The following is a 23903-nucleotide window of genomic DNA, read 5'->3' as shown; positions in this document are numbered from 1 at the left end:
TTTTTATAGGGGTGGACGGGGGACGGGACGTTGATTACGTACATGTGCCTGCACATACCCTTCCCGCCCTGTCACTCCTTGATGTGTAAACAAATTTGGATTATTAATAAATACACACAAAACCAATAAATATATATCTAGCACAGTTTCATACCAGAGTGATCAGAAAATTTGAAAAGTTGCTTCCTTTTGTCAAAGTATTAGGCCTGGAACTATTACCATAATACTTTGACAAAAGGAAGCAAGTGACATAATTCACACAAAAATATGAATTCATATCTCCAACCATGGTTGCCTAAAAAGTCTTCTTTGAGTACAGTTTGAAAAACTTTATACCCAGGAAGTAAGAAACTCTGCCAAAGAGAGCAGAAAGAAAAACACATTTTCCTCATTTACAAGAAAACTCCTTTCAGGCAGTTGCTTATTTTTGTCAAAGTAGGGCAGTATAGTCCCCTCCGGTGTACACCAGTAGGGGACTAACAAGCATTCTGAGTATTGCGCTGCAATACATGTCCCCTACCGGCAGTCTGTCGTCCGGAAAACTGTTGGGGAAATTACCAAAGTTCAAAGTGCCATAACTTTGTCAAAAATGATCGAAACGTCGTGAATTTCGAACTTGATCTGTAACTTATCATGAGGAAACCATGTGCCAAGTTTGAAATCATTAGCATGAAGAGTTTAGAAAAGAAAGTCCGGAAAACTGTTCTTTGCGTGACGGACGGACAGACTGACAGACAGACGGAGGGACGGAATGCAAACCTATAGTTCCCTCCGGTGTACACCGGTAGGGGATTAATAAGCTGATTGTTTGTTTGCACCTCATAGGTATGAAAAATCATACAAAAAACCAGGGCTGGGCCGATCTCCCCCAAATTTTGCATACCGTACGTATTGTGCTCTCTGCAAGGTGGCAAATGAAGATGACTTGCCAATGCTACCAAAGGAAGTGGGACAGCAGGTGTTTCTAATGGCTCAATATTATTTATTTGCTCCGCCACCAAAGGTGGATGGAGGTTATGTTTTCACCCCTGTCCGTCCGTTTGTTTGTGAACATGATATCTCAAAATGTTGTGGACGGATTCGGACGAAATGTGGCAGAGAGGTACGCGTATGTGACAAGGACGAAATGATTCGATTTTGGTGAAGATCCAGATTCGGCTTGTAGAATTTTAAAAGTGATTCTTCACCATTGGGAGATGGGGCCAAAAACGATACGCAGTAGGATATCTCAAAAAGTTATGGACGGATTTTTACGAAACTTTGTGGACAGGTTGTGTGTGTGGCAAGGAATAATCGATTCGATTTTGGTGAAGATCTGAATATGGATTCGGATATGAGAATTATTTAATTTTTAAGCGATTCTTCACCATTGAGAGATAGGGCCCAAAACGATACATTGCAGGATATCTCAAAAAGTTATGGACAGGTTTGGACGAAACTTGGTGGACAGGTTGCGTGTGTGACAAGGAAGAATCGATTCAATTTTGGTGACAATTCGGATCCGGATCCAGCTAGAAGAATTTTTAAAGTGATTCTTCACTATTGAGTGATATGGCCAACCGGGTGGAGGTATGTTCTCTACTGCGTGCCGTTCTAGTTTCATAGTAATGCAAATGGTAATGGTGATCATTTTCCCCTTCATCTTATTTAGACTCATTTCCAAACTGCGACCCCTTGAGGTGCTGGTTCTGCTCAGCATGAGGCACTTACAACAGACGTTGCCAGATCCATCGCCACATGAATGTGACCAACATACACAGTGGAAGAGGAGGGATTCCACACCATGCAAAAAGTCTTTGACCAGTGCTACACTTTACCATCAAGGAAATCATTCTTGTCCGTCATAATCCCTCAGCTCTACAACAAGGTGAAGGAGAAAAGTGTTGTATCGCAGCTGCACGAAGCATCATATACATCACTCACAACTGACATGTGGATCAGTCGTGCATCCCACCAAAAAAATCGGTGTCGCAGTACAAGACGTCAACAGAGATTGATCAATGGGGCGTTTCACATTTGAGCATGCAGAACTGCCCCCACCACAAAACCATGTGCAAGCACAATGCTTGTCCTATGCATGACATCCTGGAAGACTGAAAGTTGAAAGACAAACTAAGTGCCGTGGTCACTGATAATGTGACAAATATAACCAAGGCATGATGGCTTAGGATTCTCTAATATTACGTGTTTCGGCCACACATTGAATCTGATGGTGAAAGTTGGCCTGAATTTGAGAGGGATTAAAACAACCCTTGCCCAGTGTTCAAAGCTTGTTGAGTTTGTTTGCCAAAGCTTGTTGAGTTTTGGCATTCGGCAAAAACGAAATACTCTATGGCAGCTCATCACACCCTTGACTTCCCAGTACACAAGCTCATCCAGGACGTGGACACCAGATGGGGTTCTACGCATGATATGCTCAAGCGTATCCTGGAGCAACAGCAGCCTATTTCCAACCTCCTGATCAAGATGAAGAGGAAGGAGTTATATCTGTCAGATCATGAAGTTTTGATTGCTGAAAAAAATGGTGGTGTTGTTGCAACCTGAGACATTAAGGAGTCATTCTCTAGTGAGACCTCAAGTTACCATAATCGGGGATTTTGCCAACCACCTCCTATCTAGAGGGCATCTTTGCTGAATCGAAAGATTATTTGTCAAAGATAAAGCAGATAAAGAGGGAAATGACATTCAAGCTTGGAGACCACGACAGTGACTATGGAGCAAGGCAATATTTACGAACCACTGATTTTCTGGATGGGTGGTATAAATGCCTTCCGTTTCTCTCTATAACAGAGAAAGCAAGAGTGAAAGAAGTGGTGATTGGGGAAGTCACCACCATCATCAAACAGAGGTACCAGACTAACAAACAAAAATTTACCAAAACCAGTCTGGGGGCATCTTTCTGGGGCCCTTTAGGACCGACAGAGAAGATAACCGAGAAGGAAGTTGAGGAAGCGATAAAAGCAATGAAGAATAGAAAAGCAGGAGGGCCGACAGGAGTTGTGGGAGATATGTTGAAGGCAGCGGGAAATTGGGGTGTGAAGAGAATGACAGAGATCTGCAATCTGGTGGTGAAAGAAGGCCGCATTCCAGTGGATTGGGAACTGAGTACCCTCGGCCCTTTATACAAGGGGAAAGGTGACCCTCTGGACTGTGGCTCGTATCGAGCGATAAAGTTATTGGAGCATGGAATGAAGGTATTGGAAAGGGTGTTGGAGAGGAGGATAAGGAATAAAGTGAAGATTGACGAAATGCAGTTTGGATTTATGCCAGGAAGAGGTATGACAGACGCGCTTTTTATTGTGAGGCAGTTGCAGGAGAAGTACATGGAGAAGAGGAAGAAGTTGTTTCTTGGGTTTGTTGATCTGGAGAAAGCATTCGATAGGGTTCCACGTGAAGTAGTGACATGGGCATTGAGGAAGTTAGGAGTGGAGGAATGGTTGATCAGAGTAGTGATGGCAATGTACAAAAGAGCGCGCACAGCTGTAAGGACGAAGGACGGGAACAGTGGTGAGTTTGAGGTGAAGGTGGGAGTGCAACAGGGGTTGATACGAAGTCCACTACTATTTGTAGCTGTGATGGAGGTGCTGACTTGGAACGTAAAGGAGGGTTTACCATGGGAGTTGTTGTATGCAGATGATCTGGTGTTGATTGCAGAAAGTATGGATGGACTGAAGGAGAAGATGAACAAGTGGAAGGAATGTATGGAGACAAAAGGTCTGAAGGTGAATATCGGAAAAACGAAGGTGATGGCAAGTGGTAAAGCATGTGGTGAGGTGGAAAGACCTGGGAAGTGGCCGTGTGCTGTGTGCAGGAAGAGTGTCGGAGTGAATTCCATTAAATGTACAATGTGCGTTGAGTGGGTTCATCAAAAATGTAGTGGTTTGAGAGGGTCATTAACCAGTGTGGCAGCTACATTCAAGTGTAAGGTGTGCACAGAGGGAGCTGCAGATGGAGGAAATGTTGAGTTGGATCTTGGAGACGGCGAGAAGCTGGAAGGTGTGAAAACATTTTGTTACCTCGGAGACATGCTGAATGGAGAAGGTGGATCAGACTCGGCAACGGTTGCTGGAGTGAGATGTGCATGGAAGAAGTTTCGGGAACTGAGTGGCATGCTGACGAGGAGGGGAGTGTCGTTGAAGCTGAAGGGAAAGGTGTATGCTGCATGTGTGAGAAGTGTTATGATTTATGGGAGCGAGACATGGGTAATGAACGTAGAGCAGCAACGAAGGCTGGAAAGGGTGGAAATGCGAATGGTTCGGTGGATGTGTGGAGTATCGTTGAGAGAGAGGAAGACAAATGATGAATTGCGAAAGATGATGGGAATAGAGCCTGTGATGGATGCTGTGAAGAGAAACAGTTTGAGATGGTTTGGTCATGTGTTGAGGAAGGATGAACGTGACTGGTTGAGAAGAGTGATGGAAATGAATGTAGAAGGAAGTAGAGGACGGGGAAGACCGAGAAAGACTTGGCGAAAGATGGTCGAAGAAGAAATGCGGGCAAGGATGTTAACAAGGGGAGATGCAGAAAATAGGGCAAAATGGAGAAGATTGTCATGGGGACCGCAAGGCTAACCCCCGCTCTTGCAGGGAAAATGGCCTTAAAATGCCTGTTGTAGTCTGGGGGCATCGACTTTGGGGCCCCCTAAAAAGAAGAGGTCACAATTCCTCATCAGCAAAGCATTGGGAGATGTTGGGGAAGAAGACCTGCACTACCCATGACCAGACCGAGAAGCAGATAACGAGATCAATCAATATCTAGTGGAGGTGAGATTAGACACAGATCGTTGTCCGTGGAAGTGGTTGAGGTCCAAGGAGGGGAAGTATCCAGTGCTGCCACCAGCCGCGTCCGTGCAGAACGTTTATTTAGTGCCCCGGAAACATTGTAAATGCAAAGCGCACACTGTTGACACTGCCAAATGTAGGGTATACTGACATTTCTCCATGACAACGTAATACCATGATAACATGAGAATATTCATGAAGTCATCAGTCATGCTGCAAAAATATTGAACAAATATCTTGTGATTCCGATCCAGCTAACAGATGTTAAAGAGAAGAATGAAAACTGGGTAACAAAGTAGAGAATGAAAACTGGACACTCCACCTGGTTGGCCATATCACTCAATGGTGAAGAATCACTTAAATTAGACTAGCCAGATCCGGATCCGAATCTTCACCAAAATTGAATCGATTCTTCCTCGTCACACACACAACCTGCCCACCAAGTTTCATCCAAATCCGTCTATAACTTTTTGAGATATCCTGCTACGTATCATTTTTGGCCCTATCTCCTAATGGTGAAGAATCACTTAAAAAATTCTACCAGCCGGATCAGAATCTGGATCTTCACCAAAATCTAATCATTTCGTCCTTGTCACATACGCGACCTCTCTGCCAAATTTCGTCTGAATCCGTCCACAGCTTTTTGAGATATATTGTTCACAAACGAACAAACAAAAAATTGGTCAGAGACCGAGGACTTGCCGGAATTTACTTTTTTGCCGGCCATTTAGGACAAATATGGCGGCCGAACCACGTGACCGATGACGTCATCATTAACATATTTTATTTCCCATGGAGAGTTCTTTACATTGAGCCATGTGTCAATTTTTTCTATACAGCACTTTTGGAGATATGGAGGTGCTGTTTTTCGGTTTTTCCAAGATGGCGGCCGAACCACGTGACCTATGACGTCATCATTAACATATTTTATTCCCCATGGAGAGTTCTTTACAATCAGCCATGTTCCAATTTTTTCTATTCAGCACTTTCGGAGATATGGAGGTGCAAAGTTTTTCGGTTTTTCCAAGATGGCGGCCGAACCACGTGACTGATGACGTCATCATTAACATATTTTATTCCCCATGGAGAGTTCTTTACAATGAGCCATGTCTCAATTTTGTCTGTTCAGCACTTTCGGAGATATAGAGGTGCAAAGTTTTTCGGTTTTTCCAAGATGGCGGCCGAACCACGTGACTGATGACGTCATAAATTGGGCACAGTCTTCCAGGGCACGACAAATATGTGTGCAAAGTTTGGCGATTCTACGTGCAACGGTTTAGACGTAGTGCTGCAAACAGACAGACAGACAAAGAGACAGACAGACAGACAGACAAACGAACAGATCAACATACTTGCCGGAATCTTTTCCGGCAAGTAACAAACGGACAGACAGTGGTGAAAACATAACCTCCATCCACCTTTGGTGGCGGAGGTAATAACAATAAACAACAAGAAAGAGCAATCAGAGATAGCAAACCTACGCCAGGATGTATTTTCAGTGTTTTTTAATGCTTTTGTGTAAAAACAAATGTGGTGGCCGAACCACATGGCAGATGACGTCATCATTTTTTTTTTATTCTCCACTAATTTATTCCTAGATTATGCTCAAGAAATTTCATCTTGATCGGATGAAGTTTTGTACTTGTCGAATTATCAAATTATGACGTCATAATGGAGGCCTTGGGCCGAGAGAGTTAAAAATTGGGCACAGTCTATTCCAGGGCAAGCCAAATATGTGTGTAAAGTTTGGCGATTCTATGTGCAACGATGTAGACATCGTGTTGCGCACAAAGAGACAGACAGACAAACTAACCGATCAACATACTTGCCGGAATCTTTTCCGGCAAGTAACAAACAAACGGACTCAAATGCAATACCCTCTCCTCAGGCGAGGGTAACTAGAACTGCGAGCAGTGATGATAGTTTTCCAGGTAAAATGGCCACCATACCACGTGACTGATGACGTTATCATTTAAAATAAATTTTCCTCATGAGTAGTCGATCATATCTGTAAATTTTGGTTTGGATCGGTTGAGCGGTTCTGGAGATATATATTTTCAATTTATTTTCCTTAAATCCAAGATGGCCACCATACCATGTTACTGTTGACGTCGCAATTTGCAAAAACAAAACAATTCCTCATGTGTAGTCAATCATACATATGAAGTTTTGGATTGATCTATTGAATGGTTCTGGAGATATGGATTTTCAAATATTTTTTCCTTAAATCTAAGATGGCCACTATACGACGTGACTGATGATGCCATCATTTTAAATAAATTTTCCTCATGGGTAGTCGATCATATCTGTAAAATGTTGGTTTGGATCGGCTAAGCGGTTCTCAAGATATAGATGTAAAAAATTTTTTCCCCTCAAGTCCAATATGGCCGCCAAACCACGTGAACGACGTGTTTTTTTTTTTGCAAACTTTTATCCCCATGGCGAGGCGATCATATTTGTAAAATTTTGCATTGATCCGTTCACCGGTTCTGGAGAAGATGTTTAAAGATAATTACGTCATAGGCAATGGCAGCCAATGCAAGTCAAAATTGCAAAGACAAAATTCATGATGCACTAAGTTGCATTGTTATCGATAATGAGTTAAAGTTTTGTAGAGCTAGTTCTGACGGTTTTCTCGGAATCGTCTCCACAAAAATGTGTGAGAATAATAATCCTTACAAGAACAATAGGCTTCCAGTGGGAATCTCACACGTGTTTGCAAGTGTTTGTAACCCCAATTAGTGAACCTCACTGAAAGCCTAATTACAACAATGGAATACTATTTCAGATTTTTCTTGTAACATAAATCATGCCACTGATTTTATTTACTCATGAACATACATTTTGAGCTCAATTTATTTCTCTTTATTCCCTCTGCCACCGAAGATGGATGGAGGTTATGTTTTCACCCCTGTTTGTGTGCGTGCAGAATATCTTTAAAAATTGGGATGGATTTGGACTAAATTAGGTGAGCAGATTGGGTGTGTGGACAAGGACGAATTGATTACATTTTGGTGAATAATTCGGAATCGAGACAGCACTTTGGAATTGGAATCGATTCTCAAATTTTAAGAATTGCCCAAGCCTCAACGTTTTTAAGATATGGCTTGGACTAGCACATACTGAGCCAGGATAAGTGTCTGTTAGTCATTAGTAGGACCACCATTGGCCATGTTCTATAGATTCTGAGTCATATTTGGAAGCTTAATTTGACTAAACTTTTCCATTAAAAAAAAAAAATCTCATTCATTATGTCTCACTCTTTTTACATTGTTTTTGCCTCAAAATCATCTCTTAGGCTAGGAGGGTCATAAAACACAAAATACAACAGCAACAATTCCCAGAAGCACTGCCCAGGGAATATCGTGATGTCCTTTATTTTATATAGAAGAGCACACTTTCAGTAACAATTTTAGTGGGAATCCATTTCTAAAATTGGAAGCAAATAAACTTGCAGCACAGGATCCCAAAAAAGCCTCTGTGCATGAATACTTCAGCGTTGTACTGATTTTGAGGGTACATTTGTCTATCTTGCCTTGGTTGAAATTAGAACGACCCCGGGTTTGAACAATTGGAAGTGTGTTTGAATCTTGCTGAGATTCATTCTAATTGCAGACAAAAACATCTTGCTGAATTTAACAAAACTTGCAAGATGCCCGTGCCAGCACGGGATTCTAAATGGGGTAGGGTTGGAGGAGGCAAAAATGCAAATGGCGTCTTCTGTCATCAAGGTGGAAAGCTGGGAGAAACAACTCAAGTTTATTGCCACATCTGATGCAATGTAAATGCTCTAATGGCAGTGAGGTGCTCCACTTGAAACAGTTTTGTTCAATATATGTAGATTTTTGATGCCTAGCATCCGTAACAAACTCTGCTGACCCATCTGTCTATTATTTCTCTTCTCCCCAAAAAACAAATATACTGCATTAAAAATAATTTTCATTAAAAAAATAAAGATAAAACAAAACTCATTGTTTGATATCTTTCTGTCTTCCACAATTTCCCACCTAATCTCTCTTCTCTCCACAATGATTTCCTTATACCACTCCCTGCTCATTAAAAAAAAGAAAACATAGAAAAACATATACTGTATATAAACAGTGCTGTATATAAGTACAATACTGTATATAAGTATTCACACCCCTTGACTTTTTATGGCATAGACCGTAGGGCACTGCCGTCTAGAACAGTGTTAGTCTGTCTGTATGTCCCCACAAATGTACACCAATCAGAGCTGAGGATCTGGTCGCATAACAGGGAAATTTATTTAGTAACAATTACAGTTGCATATTTTACGAAAAGGAAATATAATAACCTTCTGTGGAACATTTTGGGGTCCCAGTGGATGTCGTAAGGTAGGTAGGAACTTTCATAAATTCCTCAATAAAATTATGATTTTGAAATTGACTCGATATGGAGCCGCTCCCAAATCTGGAAGTGAACAGATGACGACAATGGGCTGGTTTGATAATATCAATACAATTGTGATTTAACACAGTATTTTGTTTTAGTATTACTGTATGATTGGAATGATGCTGTTTGGAATGAAAATAGAGATATAGAGTTCAAATGAATGAGGAAATGACGTGAGGGTTTCTACTTTCTAACCGTGACATTCGCGGATTCGCCATATGCAGATTCTCCATTGACTTGGGTATAGAACCATTCAGACGGGTTATGTTTTTTGCCCAAGTCTTTCACGAACCTGCTGTCAAAGTCTGATGTTCGACTAAAGGTGGCACAGGAATGAGGAATTTATTGGCTCATTGTTTCCCATTCGCCATTTTTTGGCCAAGTCATTCATGAACCGGCTGTCCATGTCTGACGTTCGACTGAGGGTGGTACAGCAATGTGGAATTTTTTGGTTCCACGGTCTAGTATTCACCATTTCCACATTGTTTGCTTTTGGCTTTCCAACCCAGGTAACCTGCTAGTTAGTAACACTAACTAACTAACTGACACACACACACACACACACACACACACACACACACACACACACACACACACACACACACACACACACACACACACACACACACACACACACACACACACACACGAAAATGTCTTGGGGGTTCATTATCCATCAGTTATATGTTAATGAGTATTTGTGCAAGTGTTTGTAACCCCAATTAGCAATTACCAGGATTGGATGTCTAAAAGTCCCCCCTATCATTCTCACCCTCATGTCTGTCTCTTCTCCCTGTATTGTAACTCTCAAATCACTCACATTGTCCTTTCACACCATACAAATGCACTCAAACATGGCACATTGACATTAGCTAGCTACCAGCCTCTCTCAACACATGCTTTGGTGAGGTGCCACATCCACATGTCCTACTTCAGTTATATGAGAGCACAAGCACGAAACTCACAGGGCAGGGGGAGAGACTTCACCACGGGTAGTCAGGAGGGCATGGCTATAAAAGGCAGCAACACTCACACACACTGAGCACGCGCAAGAGAGACTCCACGGTGAGCACACAAAACAGACTCAGGGAGACACACAGACAGCCGCCATGGTGAGTGCACACATGAGAAACCCAGGAATACTCCATGATGAAGAGACAGCTGACGGAGAGAGATGCCGGGCATGCCAGACAAGACACGCAGGACCAGTGGGGAAGTGTCTGCAAGGAGAAAAGGGGTCTTAAGGGCGAACCTGCTGCAAAGTGCCATTGGCGTGTCTGTCCAGCCTGCGAGACCAGCCTGCTTCGTGTCTCCCGACGCTCACCACAGGGAAGACCGCACACACCTACACCACACACCACTGTCAACACATCTGTTCATCCTGTGTCCCTGCGTGAGTCTGCCCATGTAATAATAAACCAAGAATAGCCATGTATACCGTTGAAGTTAAGTGTACCGAAGGGATTTGTCTTACATTTTTATTCTCATTCTATTGCTATGCCCCCATTTCCATTATTTATTAAACCTGTTGATTTTAAAGCAAGTTGCTGTGCATTTTGGCCATGGCATCGTTATCCAGCATAACCGACTTCCACTCAGAGCCCTGCACGTGTACCAAAACTGCCGAGCGGCTAAATAAATGAATTACGAACAGCACCACAAACCAGTTTTGTGTAAGGAATGGTGTGTGTGTGTCTGTGTGTGTGTGTGTGTGTGTGTGTGTGTGTGTGAAGTGCTGAGCTGTGTATAGTAATACAACAAATAAGTTGCATCAAAAGGAACACGTTTGGTCAACAAGCATCGTCTGCTAAGTGAATCCATTGCTTCCTGCATTTCTTGCACAGCCAAAAAGCTTAATTTGAATGTAGGAAAAAAAATAAATGAAAAAGTCAGTTCTCTGACCTGATAATAACCATAACACCACCCACAGCAGTGAGTTCCACCGCAACTCCTGCTGGGGTAGCTGCAGCTTTCTTATGCATTAAAAAAAGCCATAATCACAGGTTAATTTTGATATTATTCATACATGTGTACACATTTCCTTTTCGAAGCCTGGTGTTGGCTTAGCGGTTAGGGCACAGGCTTGGGATCTTAGGATCCTGAGTTAGAATCCCGGTCGATCGCTGAATTAACGCCGGGGGGTTGACTCAACCTGTCATCCTTCCGAGGTCGGAAAATTGAGTACCATCTTGCTGGGATGAATGATCCCGGTGTGTACCCTGATTTAGAATTGGTACACCGTATCCCTGCGCATCATAAGAGGCGACTAAGGGTTGGCGTCAGGAAGGGCATCCGGCCATAAAAAAAACATTGCCTCAAACAGGGAACCATGATTGTCATGGGGCCTGCAAGGCTAACCCCTGCTCTAGTGGGGGAAAATGGCATTAAAACGATCATTCATTCATATTCATACACATTTCCGTTTCTCCCTTCTTGGTTGGCAAATATGTCCAATACATATCGATTGTCCACACAGGTACAGTGTAGTATAAATGGAATCATTAAATAACCCTACTTCTCACACCAACAGCGATTTGTGTGGTCACATTGCCGATTTACGTACACTCACTTAACGTTGTAATTGCATTCCTGAAAGATGCAACTTTAAGCAAAACAAAGTTAAGCAATCACATTTTCCCATAAGAATGAATGCACAAACTGGAGTTAGATTCTTCTGAACATTTCTCATTAGAAAAAAGAACATTTAACCCTTTAAGGACCAAGGAACACATACAGTCATGGCCAAAAATATTGGCACCCTTGCACTTTTTTTCCAAATAACTCACAATTTTCTCCAAAAATAAGTTTAAATTGACAAAACTATTTGGTCTCCACAATTCTATATTTCATTGTTAATATTACAGAATCTTTGTTTTTGATTCAGAACTTAATATATCCTTTTAAATCAGAAAACAAAAAGAAATGGCATTGACAAAATTATTGACACCCTTGACTTTATATTTGGTAGCACCGGTTCTGCGTGTCTGGTCTGGCATGCCCGGCATCTCTCTCTGTCAGCTGTCTCTTCATCATGGATTCTTCCTGGGTTTCTCATGCGTGCACTCACCATGGCGGCTCTCTGCGTGTCTCCCCAAGTCTGCCTTTGGACAAAATACCTGCAGTCAAGCGCTTCTTATAGCCATGAATGAGCTTCCTACACCTCTCTACTGGCAGTTTGGCCCACCCTACTTGTGCAAACTGCTCCAGTTCTCCCATATTTGAAGGGTGCCTTCTCACAACTGCTGTTTTCAGATCTCCCCACAGGTGTTCAATGGGATTTAGATCTGGACTCGATGCTGGCCACTTCAGAACAGTCCAGCGTTTTGTCTTGAACCATTCCTGGGTGCATTATGAAGTGTGTTTGGGGTCATTGTCCTGCTGCAAGACCCATGGTCTTCGACGGAGACCCAGCTTTCTGACACTGGGTTGAACATTGCGCTCCAAAATGCCTTGGTAATCTCCTGAATTCATGATACCATGCACACATTCAAGGCACCCAGTTCCAGAGGCAGCACAGCAACCCCAAAACATCACTGAACCTCCTCCATGTTTGACTGTAGGGAAGGTGTTCTTTTCTTTGAAGGCTTCATTTTGTTTTCTGTAAACATAGAGATGATGTGCTTTACCAAAAAGCTCTAATTTGGTCTCACCTGTCCACAGGACATTCTCCCAGAAGGATTTTTGCTTGTTCAGGTGTGTTTTGGTAAACTCCAGTCAGGCTTTCTTATGTCTCTCTCTCAGCAGTGGGGTCCTCCTGGGTCTCCTACCATATAACCCCCTTTCATTGAGTTGGCAATGGATGGTGCGAGTTGAGACTGTCATACCTTGTGTCTGAAAGTCAGCTTGAATCTATTTGACACAGGTGATTGAGGTGCTTTCTCCACCATTCGAACAATCCTTCACTGCAATCTTCGTTCAAGTTTTCTCTTGCGGCAATGTCCAGGGAGGTTGGCTACAGTGCCATGGGCCTTAAACTTCCTGATAACATTGCGTACGGTGGACAGAGGAACATCAATGTCTCTGGAGATGGACTTGTAGCCTTGAGATTGTCCATGCTTGGCTACAATCTTGTGTCTGACCTCCTCAGACAATTCTCTGGTTTTCTTTCTTTTCTCCATGCTCATTGCGGTACACACAGTGACACAAAACTGCAGAATGACTCCTTTTCTCTATTCAAACTGGTTGAATGAGTGATTTTAATATTGCAGGCACCTGCAACTCACCATTGGTGAGTTCAATTCCAAAGTAAAAGAGAATCACCTGCTTGAAATGTAATTATTTCTCACAACTTTGAAAAGGCGCCAATAATATTGTCCGGCCATTTTAGGATTTCTGTGTGGAATAAGGTAAGATTTCGTAATTTTTTCAGCTTTTTTGTTTTGTTCCACTGCAAACCAAAAAAATACATATGTGGATACCAAAATATTTTTTAATTTCAACAATGTTCTGGAAGAAATTGTGCATTTGAAAAAATTGCAAGGGTGCCAATATTTTTGGCCACAGCTGTATGTTGCTAAACTTTAAAGTGGTTTACCTCCAATATTTGCTCTCCATTATAGATTACTTAATGTTAATACATTGGCAGACATTGTAGCCAAAACTGGGTGAGAACTTGTCGTTTCCATAATTTTTTTCTTGTTTTTTTTTAGTCGATTAGAAAAACTTGTATTTTTATGCTTCTGCCGACTTAGTCGCCAGAGGCATTATGTTTTCAGGTTGTCCGTCCGCCTGTCCGAGATAGGTTTTCGTTACCGCGATAACTTGAGAATGGTCAAACTTGGTGCAAGAATGTATAATGATGTTACAATGTGGGTGGAGGCATATCGGTTGACGTCGCGACGTCGAAGAGTGCCATTCTAATTTATCATGCATCTATCTATAATTCCAGTAATCTCTGTGTGTATGTATGTATGTATGTATGTATGTATGTATGTATGTATGTCTGTATGTCTGTGACCGCTGTTTCTCGACAACCACGGGTCCGATATACTTGAAACTTGCCAGGTATATTGCTGGGGACCCGAGGATGTGCCTTTTCAAGGTTTCATATTAATCGGACAAGTAGTTACCGAGCTATGTCCAAAAAACGATTCAACCAATCAGAGAGCAGCGAGCTATCACGTGTGCCGAACGTGCCGAACAGACTCTGCCTCGGACGGCACATTTGAGAGCGTATTCATTTATTTCACGTTGGCAAACTATGTTGGCGTTAAACTATGTTTTAAAACTAATTAAAACTAATTTGCGATTCTTTCGCTTTCCTGCGCGTTTGTGCACGCTATGGCAATTTCTTTACCAAACTCCGCAAGCCGTTCGCTTTGGACCAAACCATTTCATGTAAATAGAGGGGGGGGATTGTCACCGTACTCGCAAGCCGTTCGCTTTGGACCAAACCATTTCATGTAAATAGAGGGGGGGGGGGGTTGTCACCGTACTCGCAAGCCGTTCGCTTTGGACCAAACCATTTCATGTAAATAGAGGGGGGGATATAATTTTAGATATATATATAGTACGGGCATGCCCTAGTACTCTTTAATTCCAATTGATTTCTTTAAAATACAAAACAGCTGACATATTTATCGATACGGTGGTTATTGACACGGAGAGCACCAAAATGTCCAAGTAAAGTCTGGTATTTTCTTGTCTGGATATTATTTTGTTTGTGTAGTGTCAGTATCTGTACTATGGGACATACAAAGCCCATGCAATAACTCCAAAAATACTTCACATACAAGGAAATTTGCTTCATATTCATAATTATTATAGCCAAACCAATAATAAAATTGGAAATAGTGTGATGGTGTTTTATAGAGGATGGGTGGAATGGAGTGGTGAGTGGTGGAGTTGATGGGACAACCCAAGCACTATCCCGTTATCAACCGATCATTCTCCAGTATCAAAACCATAAATATTTTATTTCTAAACCAATTGTTTTTCTTGTTTTCTTACGACTGGACTCATTGGTATTATGTATTGACAAATCGTTAAGAGGGATTGGATCAGGCTTCACTCAAAATGGCGTTATACAACAGTTCAGCTTCTACATACACTTTTACGTTACACAAAGTCGTTTGCTATGGCCTGCTGGCAAACGACATAATAGTGAACATCTCGACGTTAAAAGGATATGTTCCCGATTGTATCAGCAATGTAACTCTTCATCTCGCCACTATTTATTTAACCGACTCATCTCAATATATGGTGCCGGGGACTCGTTTCTCTACACACCGCGCTCTCTCCTTCAAGCCTCCACATAGCCTGCTCAACATTTCATCCACGCCACAATTCAGGAGCTGAGGTAAATGTCAGAAGGAGTTTGCATTTTCCTTATGGAAAGCCAACCCCACCGATAAGAACTTAAGAGTTCCAAAGTAAATTTTGCAACCAATGTTTCCATCCTTAGATAACCTACACTGAGCATCAGGCCCACCCTTCAATCTGATCTCACAGCCCTTTCACCATCGACAAAAATGGTCGTCTGTTTCTGGAGAGGGCTCATCTTTTCCTTCTTTCCAAAGGAATGGACACTGCTCATGCTAAGATTTAATGCCTTAAATTTATCTTTGCAGAAAAGGCCAAGTTCAAAGTCCACTATTGTCCCTCCTGCCAAGGTGGGACCTTACCTCTAATGGCTCCACAGCTGACACTGCCTGTGAAAAAGCTGAATGCCTCAACTCTGTATGCTTCAAAATATTGTGTCTCAAACCCATCGTTCTCTGTACCCACCTTGCTCAGTCGTACACAGCTCCTCCTGGGCTCTGTGTACTTCTCTCCTGACAAGGTGGATAAGTGGCTGTCAAACCTCAACTCCGATTCTGCAACTGGACTGGATGGATTCAGCCTACGGATCCTAAAATCCTGCTCTGCCACTCTTTCACATCCTCTCTCTGTTCTATTCACCCTCTTTTTTGCTCAAGGTCATCTGCCATCTGCTTGGAAATCAGCCAACATTACAGCTTCACACAAAAAAGTGGAAAAACAGATTCTTGCAACAACAGACCAATCAGCTTGCTCCCATATCATCAGCGAGGTCATGGAATCCATAATCACTTCTGACATGAAATCCTTCCTCTTTTCCAATGGCTTGATCTCTAATCATCAATTTGGATTCAGACCAGGCCACTCTACTCTACTCGACTCTACTCTACTCTACTCTACTCTACTCTGGACATGCTGCTTCGACTGTCTCAACAAAGGTTGGAGGTTTTCAACGACAGACAGGAAATCAGAGCCGTCTCCCTTGACATATCTCGTGCCTTTGATTCCGTCGCAAGTATATATGTATGTGTATATGTGTGTGTGTGTATATATATATATATATATATATATATATGTCGGTTAGCAGCGGGGGGGGGGGGGGGCACACCACGTGACACAGGAGACCTGAAATATATATATTTAATTGTGTCTTTCTTTTGCTTGCTTCAGAAAAGCTAGATTGAACTGCAAAACATGTTGTTGTCCCACGGCTCGGTCAGATCCAGCCTGGGAGACGTTTTTTCAGCATCTTCTAAAGGGAGAAAGTTATGGGAATAGATGCCAGTTAACCTCGAACAGAGTATGATGTAAGATGTATCCTTTGATTTGTTCCTTTGATTTGTATGTGCTTGGCTCAATATGTTTTACTGCCAAATGTTCACACCATTGAACTTTATTATGGGAACGCATCCCTGGGCCTTGTGGGCCCAGCTTGTTGGGAAAGGTGGCTTGAGAAATATCTTGCTTTCACACATCTGTGCCTTCAAACTTAATCTCTCTTGTCTGAGGTCATTACTTCAGCGCAGCGTTTTTTCTGTTATTCCATCTATAAAACAACGTCTTTTCTTGAGTTTTCAGTGTGGCTTGGACTTGCACGGTCTTGTGTGACAAGGCCCTGCGATTTCAAGACGTGCTCCACAATTGTGTTTGCTCGATTATTAAACCTCACTTGCTGCTTCAAAGGTGCCTCTTCTTGAGTTCCAGGGGGGCTCTCGACATTCTGGTGTCAGGAGTGGGATCATCCAGGTGCAGGTCGAGGGGGGCTCGCTCCTCAGGTCGGGAAGAGGCTAAAGGCCAGCGCTGGCAATAATGGGCTGAGGTAAGCATATTTGCACACCTAAATTTAAAGCCTCTTCCCTTCCCTTTGGATGTGTGGGGCCTCTGTCGACTGTACCTGAGCATGTATCTTGAACCAAATTGAAGCAGAGCACCGGTGGATTAATGAATCGAGCAAGGAGGGCGCCCTAGGTTAGGAGGGATAGCCCTCAGGTTAAGGTATAGTGACCCCGGCGTGGGTGGATAAGAATAAGTCATAGGTATAAAGACTAGACCCCGGCATGGGCTTGGATAAGTAAGTTAAGCTAGGAAAAGAAGGGAGAACCCCTTTAAGGAATCCCCACCGCCTCCCAAGGCCTTCTTCGTCCTGTCCCAGGATTTAAGGCATGCACATCCAGTGCGTTTTACCCGAAGGAGGGAGTTCTGACAATATGCTACAGGCAGCAGGTATTAGCCCGACGTGCAGGCAGGTCGCCGTGGCAACGGGGTAACAGCCCTCGTGGTGAACCGCGAGGCGGGGACAAAGGCAAGACAGGAATGTAGATATCCCATGCTGTGCACGGCATGAACGCATTCGTGTTGTCCGAGGCAGGCGAGGGAGGATTATAACAAGCCAGAGACAATGATTAAAACCGTGAGACATGAAAGGAAAATGCAGCCAAGCGTTGTGGTCGCACCTTTGTGAACAACGTGAGTGATAACATTGTGTGGAGTGAGCACATGTATGTTGTGCGCTGAGTGGAAGTGGTGCTGCATTGTAGAGCATGCTTCCAAGGAGGGCTGTGGGATGCCAGAGTTGGAAGCGGTTTTGTTTTGCATTTCGAGGGAGATTTCGGTGATTGTAATATTTGGAAATGTTTATGTGATTTTTGGAGAAGGATAAATTAAATTGGAAGAAGAAGAGTGCAGGTACCAGGTAGAAGAAAGGCAGAAGTGCTGAGACTTCAAGAGCAGAGGAAGAAGCAGATAAAGCACAGGAAAAAAGAAATCCAGGTAGAAACCAACAGGACAGGTGAGCCTGAAGAGGGGTGAATAGGCTCACAGCAAGGGGCCAGGTAAGTTCACAGGTAGGAAGGATTGGAGAGGTTCTTGAAATATTGAGAACAAGATTGTACAAAGTGTGCATGAGTGTGCATGAGAACAAGATTGAAAACAATCCCATGTGCATGAATTTATGCTGTATGGTATGGAGAATGAAGTGTCAGTCACATGGTATGTGTGTATAAGGGAACGAATGATTCGCAATACGTTGCATCGGTGGGAATGGGAGTGACGGTGAAAGTGAGCACCGAATCAAAAAATGGCATGACGATCTCATATCTGAATTTAAATCGAATTTGTCTGTTATTGAAGTGTATTTGTGTTCATTGTGTGTGTCATTGACATGTGAATGATTGACATGGGGTTTCCTACATTGCCTGCAGACATTAGGCAATGCGGATGAGTACTGGGCACTTGTGTATTGTATATGTGTATTGGATAAGTATATCCCTGAGGCAGATCACCTTCGTGATGAGGTTGTCACGTGGGATGTCATTGATTGTATTTTTGGGTCAGAGGTCAAGGGTGAGATATCCTGTTGTTGCAACCTGACCACATTGGGTATGATGGAATGATATCATATGATGTAAAAAATTAAATTGAGTAAATATGGGGGCTAAGAAATAAAAGATGTCAGTTTGGATTTTTTATTGAGATTCAATGTGGGATTCAGTCTGCTTGGGAAAATGGCAGGCAAAAATGAGCCTGTATGGAGAGCATGTGTAGACAGGGTTTTAAAACAAGTATTTAATTACATCCCCACATTACCAGCTTTCCAGATTTAGCATGGGAGTAAAAGTCAAAGATGATAGGCTGAGTCAACCGACTGGGTGTTCATTCAACGGCATGGCCGGGGCTTGTACTCGACCGACTTGGGATTGCGGAATGCGTTGGACAAAAGGGAGATACTCAAGGTGATGGGCTGCCGTTGCCGTTTACAACATAAATTAGGGCAGGAATGGGGAATTTGTTCAGAATGCCGGCGATAACCCACCTATGTCTATCCCTGTGTGTGTGTGTCCCTGTGTCTGTCTGGCTTTCTGGCCGTCCATGGAGTCATGTTTCTGAACACTGATTTTGAGGGGATTGCGGGTGTGCCACGGAGCTCAGGTGCACCTGCGGTGGTTGGAAAGTGGTGTGAACGGTGTTGTTCGTGGTGGAGGCCTTGTGTTAAAGTTAGGGCGTTGCTAGGGATCTGGGTGGCTGCACACGTGGTGGAGCACTGGCACCACGAGGCTGGCACCTCGTGTGGTCGAAGGTTACAGTTTCACAGGAGGAGAGGGATTGACGGAGACGGGCGATGTTTTCTAGGTGAAAGAAGGCTGTCTTTGTGATTTGTTTAGTGTATTTGCCGAAGGAAAGGGTATGATCAAAGATGATGCCAAGATTCCGGATGTGAGGGGAGGTGGATACTGGGAAACCGTCGATGTTGAGGGCAAGGTTATGGGTGGATTTGGTGAGCGTTTTGGGCCAAAGATGATTATTTCAGATTTATCATAGTTAAGTTTGAGGAAGTTGATTTGAAGCCAGGATTTTATTTCAGTGATGCAGTTTGTCAGGATAGAGTGGGAGCAGTGGAGGATTTGCAGTTATTGATGGAGATGATTGGTGTCTGTCAGAGGTAAGATTTGATCCAAGAGAGGGCAGTGCCGGTGGTGTTAAAGGTGCGATTCCAAGGAGGGATAATTGAGAGCTTTGAAGTGATCAACATCAGAATGCACCTTTCGGAGGACCACCAGCTGTTCCATGGAGGTAAGGTGTGAAATATAGCATAAGCTATAGGTCATGGAAATATGGCAGTGTAAGCTCGCCGAGGGAAAGTTACCTGTAGTAGGGGACGTAGCAGATTAGTGGATTATAATGACGGGGGAGCGCAATAGTATAAGGGGCGACTGGGAAGCGCAAGTCTCAGAAGGGAGTAGTCAGCTTAGATGATGCAGTGTGTGGGAAGGAGGTGATGGAGCAGTGTATGAGTGAGTAATTGTGATTGTGAACAGTGTAGATGCAAGAAGAGAGACAGGGACACAATGAGCTGCTTGGCGAGCCATTGAGGTGGATTGGATGTTTTATAGTTGTTGTCTTGGGAGTTCAGTTGTTCAGTCCCATCAGGACTGTCCACACAGAACCTTGACTCATCGCTGAAAGCGACCTCGTTCCACTGCGCCAAGGTCCACCGCTGATGCTGCTGGCACCATCTCCGTCGGTTGCGGCGATGGGCAGCCGTCATCACGGGGCCTCTGTATAGTCTTCTGGCAGTCAGACCATAGTCATGCAGTCGTCTTCGTGCAGTATCATTGGAGATCCATGGGTTTGCACGCCCCGGAGCTTCTGCCGCAGTGCGGGATGCTGGACGGAATCAATCCCGCAGGTGACTTCGGACCATCTGCCTGTCCTGCCTTGCAGTGGTGACTCTTGGCCTCCCTGATCGAGGTCTGTCATCTGCAGAGTTGTGGAGGGTGTCTCTGTCCACCAGGGCTGATATCGTCTGGAGTGAACAGCCAAGGCGACGTGCCACCTCACGGTAGCTCAGTCCGCCTTGCAGCATGCCCAGGGCACGCTGCCGTTGATCCCTTGACAATCGTGGCATGTTGATTGAAATGCCCATTTTGCATTGGCCTTTTTAAAGCCAATATCAAGACATCACGTGCAGCTCAATAAAATCATCCCGTACCCCTTGGCTAATCACTGACAGTCAAAACGGCTGTTCAACAGCTGTGCTATGAAGTGACCATTGAAGGTTCAAGTGACCATCCGTGACCGTTTTGTCTGACAGTGAGGACACTATTGTCCACAAATAAGTTCACACATTTACTACACGCAGTGTTATTGTTGATATTTAAAGGTTTCAAAGGTAGTAAGTTTATTTTGCGTTTCAGTGTATATATGTATAATTGTATATATGTATGTATGTATGTATGTATATATGTATATATGTATATATGTATATATGTGTGTGTGTATGTGTGTGTGTGTGTGTGTGTGTGTGTGTGTGTGTGTGTGTGTGTGTGTGTGTGTGTGTGTGTGTGTGTGTGTGTGTGTGTGTGTGTGTGTGTGTGTGTGTGTGTGTATATATACACACACAGGTTTACGTGTGTGTGTGTGTGTGTGTGTGTGTGTGTGTGTGTGTGTATGTATGTATGTAATTATGTATGTATGTGTGTATATATATATATATATATATTCAGACTATTAGATGCCAAGTCTATATATATATACAGACTTGGCATTTAATATGGAATATTTTTTTTGTGGGGGTGAACTTACTTTTCAAGATGACTTAGAACCAAAAGTTCATTGGAATTATGTTGAAATTATTCTAGAATTTGTTAATGTGACCTTTAAAAGAAACAAAAACCACATTTGACATTTCGAAGCAAATAAATTGATCCTTGAAAGTGATGTAAACTGATATCGAACTCAATTCACTGACAGTACTGTGTTAAACTTCTGTACGTTTTCCAGAAGAATCTCTTTATTTTGCACATTAGCCAAAAAAAATTTCAACAAAAACAAAAGCTAAATTATGACTGGGATTACAGACAGTAAAATTACAGTTCAGTACTTCGTGTAACCCCCACGAGCATTCAGGAGAGCATGCACACGTCGAGGCATGCTGTTCACAAGATTTGCCAAGGTTTGGACAGGAATCGCTTGCCATGCAGTGACAATAGCCTGCTGCAATTCACGCACAGAGGTAGGCTGCTGGTCCAAGTTGTCGATTTGACGCGTTAATTCTGCCCACAAGTTCTCTGAATGAATGAATGATCGTTTTAAGGCCATTTTTCCCCGCTAGAGCAGGGGTTAGCCAGGAATGATCGTTTTAAGGCAATTTTTCCCCGCTAGAGCAGGGGTTAGCCATGAATGATCGTTTTAAGGCCAATCTCTATCGGATTCATATCCGGGGACATGGCAGGCCACTCCATATGCTCTACACCACGGTCAGCAAGAAAGTGTTGGATCATGCGAGCACGATGAGGCCGTGCATTGTCATCTTGGAAGACAAAGTTTCCTCGAAAGGCTGCACGAGCAAATGGAAGCAATGTTTCTTCCAGAATGACCCTGTACTTGAACTGGTTCAGGTTTCCATTCAGAACAACCAGGTCAGTTTTGCCCCCTGCATGAAAAGGGGGAGTGTTGAACCCTGGTGTTGGGCTAGCGGCTAGGGTGCCGGCTTAGGATCCCAGGATCCTGGGTTCGAATCCCGGTCGATCGCTGAATTAACGCCAGGGGGGTTGACTCAGCCTGTTATCCTTCCGAGGTCGGCTAATTGAGTACCAGTTCACTGGTAATTCCCTGTTTGTCGCTAAAGGCGGCAAAAAGGGTTGGCGTCAGGAAGGGCATCCGGCCGTAAAACATTGCTTCAAAAAGGGGACCAAAAAACAACAACAACCACGGTTCCCGAAAAAGGCCAACCCCCGCTTGCGGGGAAAAATGGCCTCTAAAGGTGGTTTTTTTAATGAAAAGCAGCCCAAACGGTCACCCCACCGCCTCCAGCTTGGACTCTTGGCACTATACAATCTTTGTTGTGGGCATCATGCACTTGTCTGCGCACTCGGACGCGGCCATCTTGACGAAAGACTAGAAATCTAGACTCGTCACTGAAGGTCACGTGATTCCAGTGTCCTGGCTGCCATTGACGGTGCTCTCTGGCCCACTGCAATCGACGCTGGCTGTGTTGTCTGGTCAGGCGTGGCTTTCTCAGGGGATGCCTGGCACGATAGCCTGCATGAACCAGTCGTTGGTTGACTAGCGTTCTTGAAACAGGCACATTTGTCAGTTGCTGCCACTCAGCCCTAAGCCGATTAGCTGACTTGGTACGGCCATTGCAGACTAACCGGTGCAGCTGGCGATCATCTCTCCTTGTGGTTCTGCGTGGACGTCCTGGCCTCGGTATTGGAGTAGGGACACCCCTCTGAGCATTTCGTTTCAGGATCTTTGACACCTGACCTTGAGTGATGCCATACTGCCGAGCAATAGCACACTGTTTCATGCCAGATTTCGTAAAGCCACCACTCCATGACAAACAGAATTGTCAAGTTGACGGACCATCTCCAGAGGAAGCGGCAATAACTTTTGTAGACGTGCAGCAGTTGTTTTCCACTAATACAGAACGCAACAACCCTTATATACCCGATTGTGAAGCCCATCGTCAAATGTACCTGTCCTTACATTTTGTCACGCCACCTGTGATATAATCCTGTTATTGACTTCTTGCTGCGAAAGACAAAATCAGTGACATGGTTCTTTCAACAAAGACATCACCGAAGGGTAAAATAAACTCACCAGATTGATATACTGAGTTCAGAAAGTAAACCCAAGTCAAGAAAAAAAAAAAATTCCATATTAAATGCCAAGTCTGTATATATATATATATATATATATATATATATATATATATATATATATATATATATATATATATATATAATATATATATATATATATATATATATATATATATATATATATATATATATATATATATATATATATATATATATCTATATATATAAAGTAGAGTTGGCCTCTGTGTCTGTATCCTGATGTATCTACGATCTCTAAGATCTCGAGAACCCGTGGACGGATTTGCGAGCGGAAAGTACTGTTCGACTCGGGATGGTCCCAGGAATGTCA

The 23903-nt window shown here is 43.3% G+C and overlaps 1 protein-coding gene across 1 annotated transcript in view; it reads right to left on the bottom strand.

The window, feature by feature from the left end:
* The window catches only part of LOC137433645 (uncharacterized), a gene marked incomplete at its 5' end in the record, with an annotated part of 69284 nt that overhangs the window by 10404 nt on the left and 34977 nt on the right, over nucleotides 1-23903 (bottom strand). Inside the window, one exon of the mRNA XM_078769302.1 lies at nucleotides 10447-10539. Within this exon, the coding sequence (XP_078625428.1) occupies nucleotides 10447-10539 (93 nt within the window). The remainder of the gene's footprint in view (nucleotides 1-10446; nucleotides 10540-23903) is intronic.

Source organism: Myxine glutinosa, unplaced genomic scaffold (assembly GCF_964187855.1).
Source record: "Myxine glutinosa unplaced genomic scaffold, kmMyxGlut1.1 SCAFFOLD_2021, whole genome shotgun sequence".
NCBI lineage: Eukaryota > Metazoa > Chordata > Myxini > Myxiniformes > Myxinidae > Myxine > Myxine glutinosa.
This window is presented reverse-complemented; position numbering and strand designations above follow the sequence as displayed.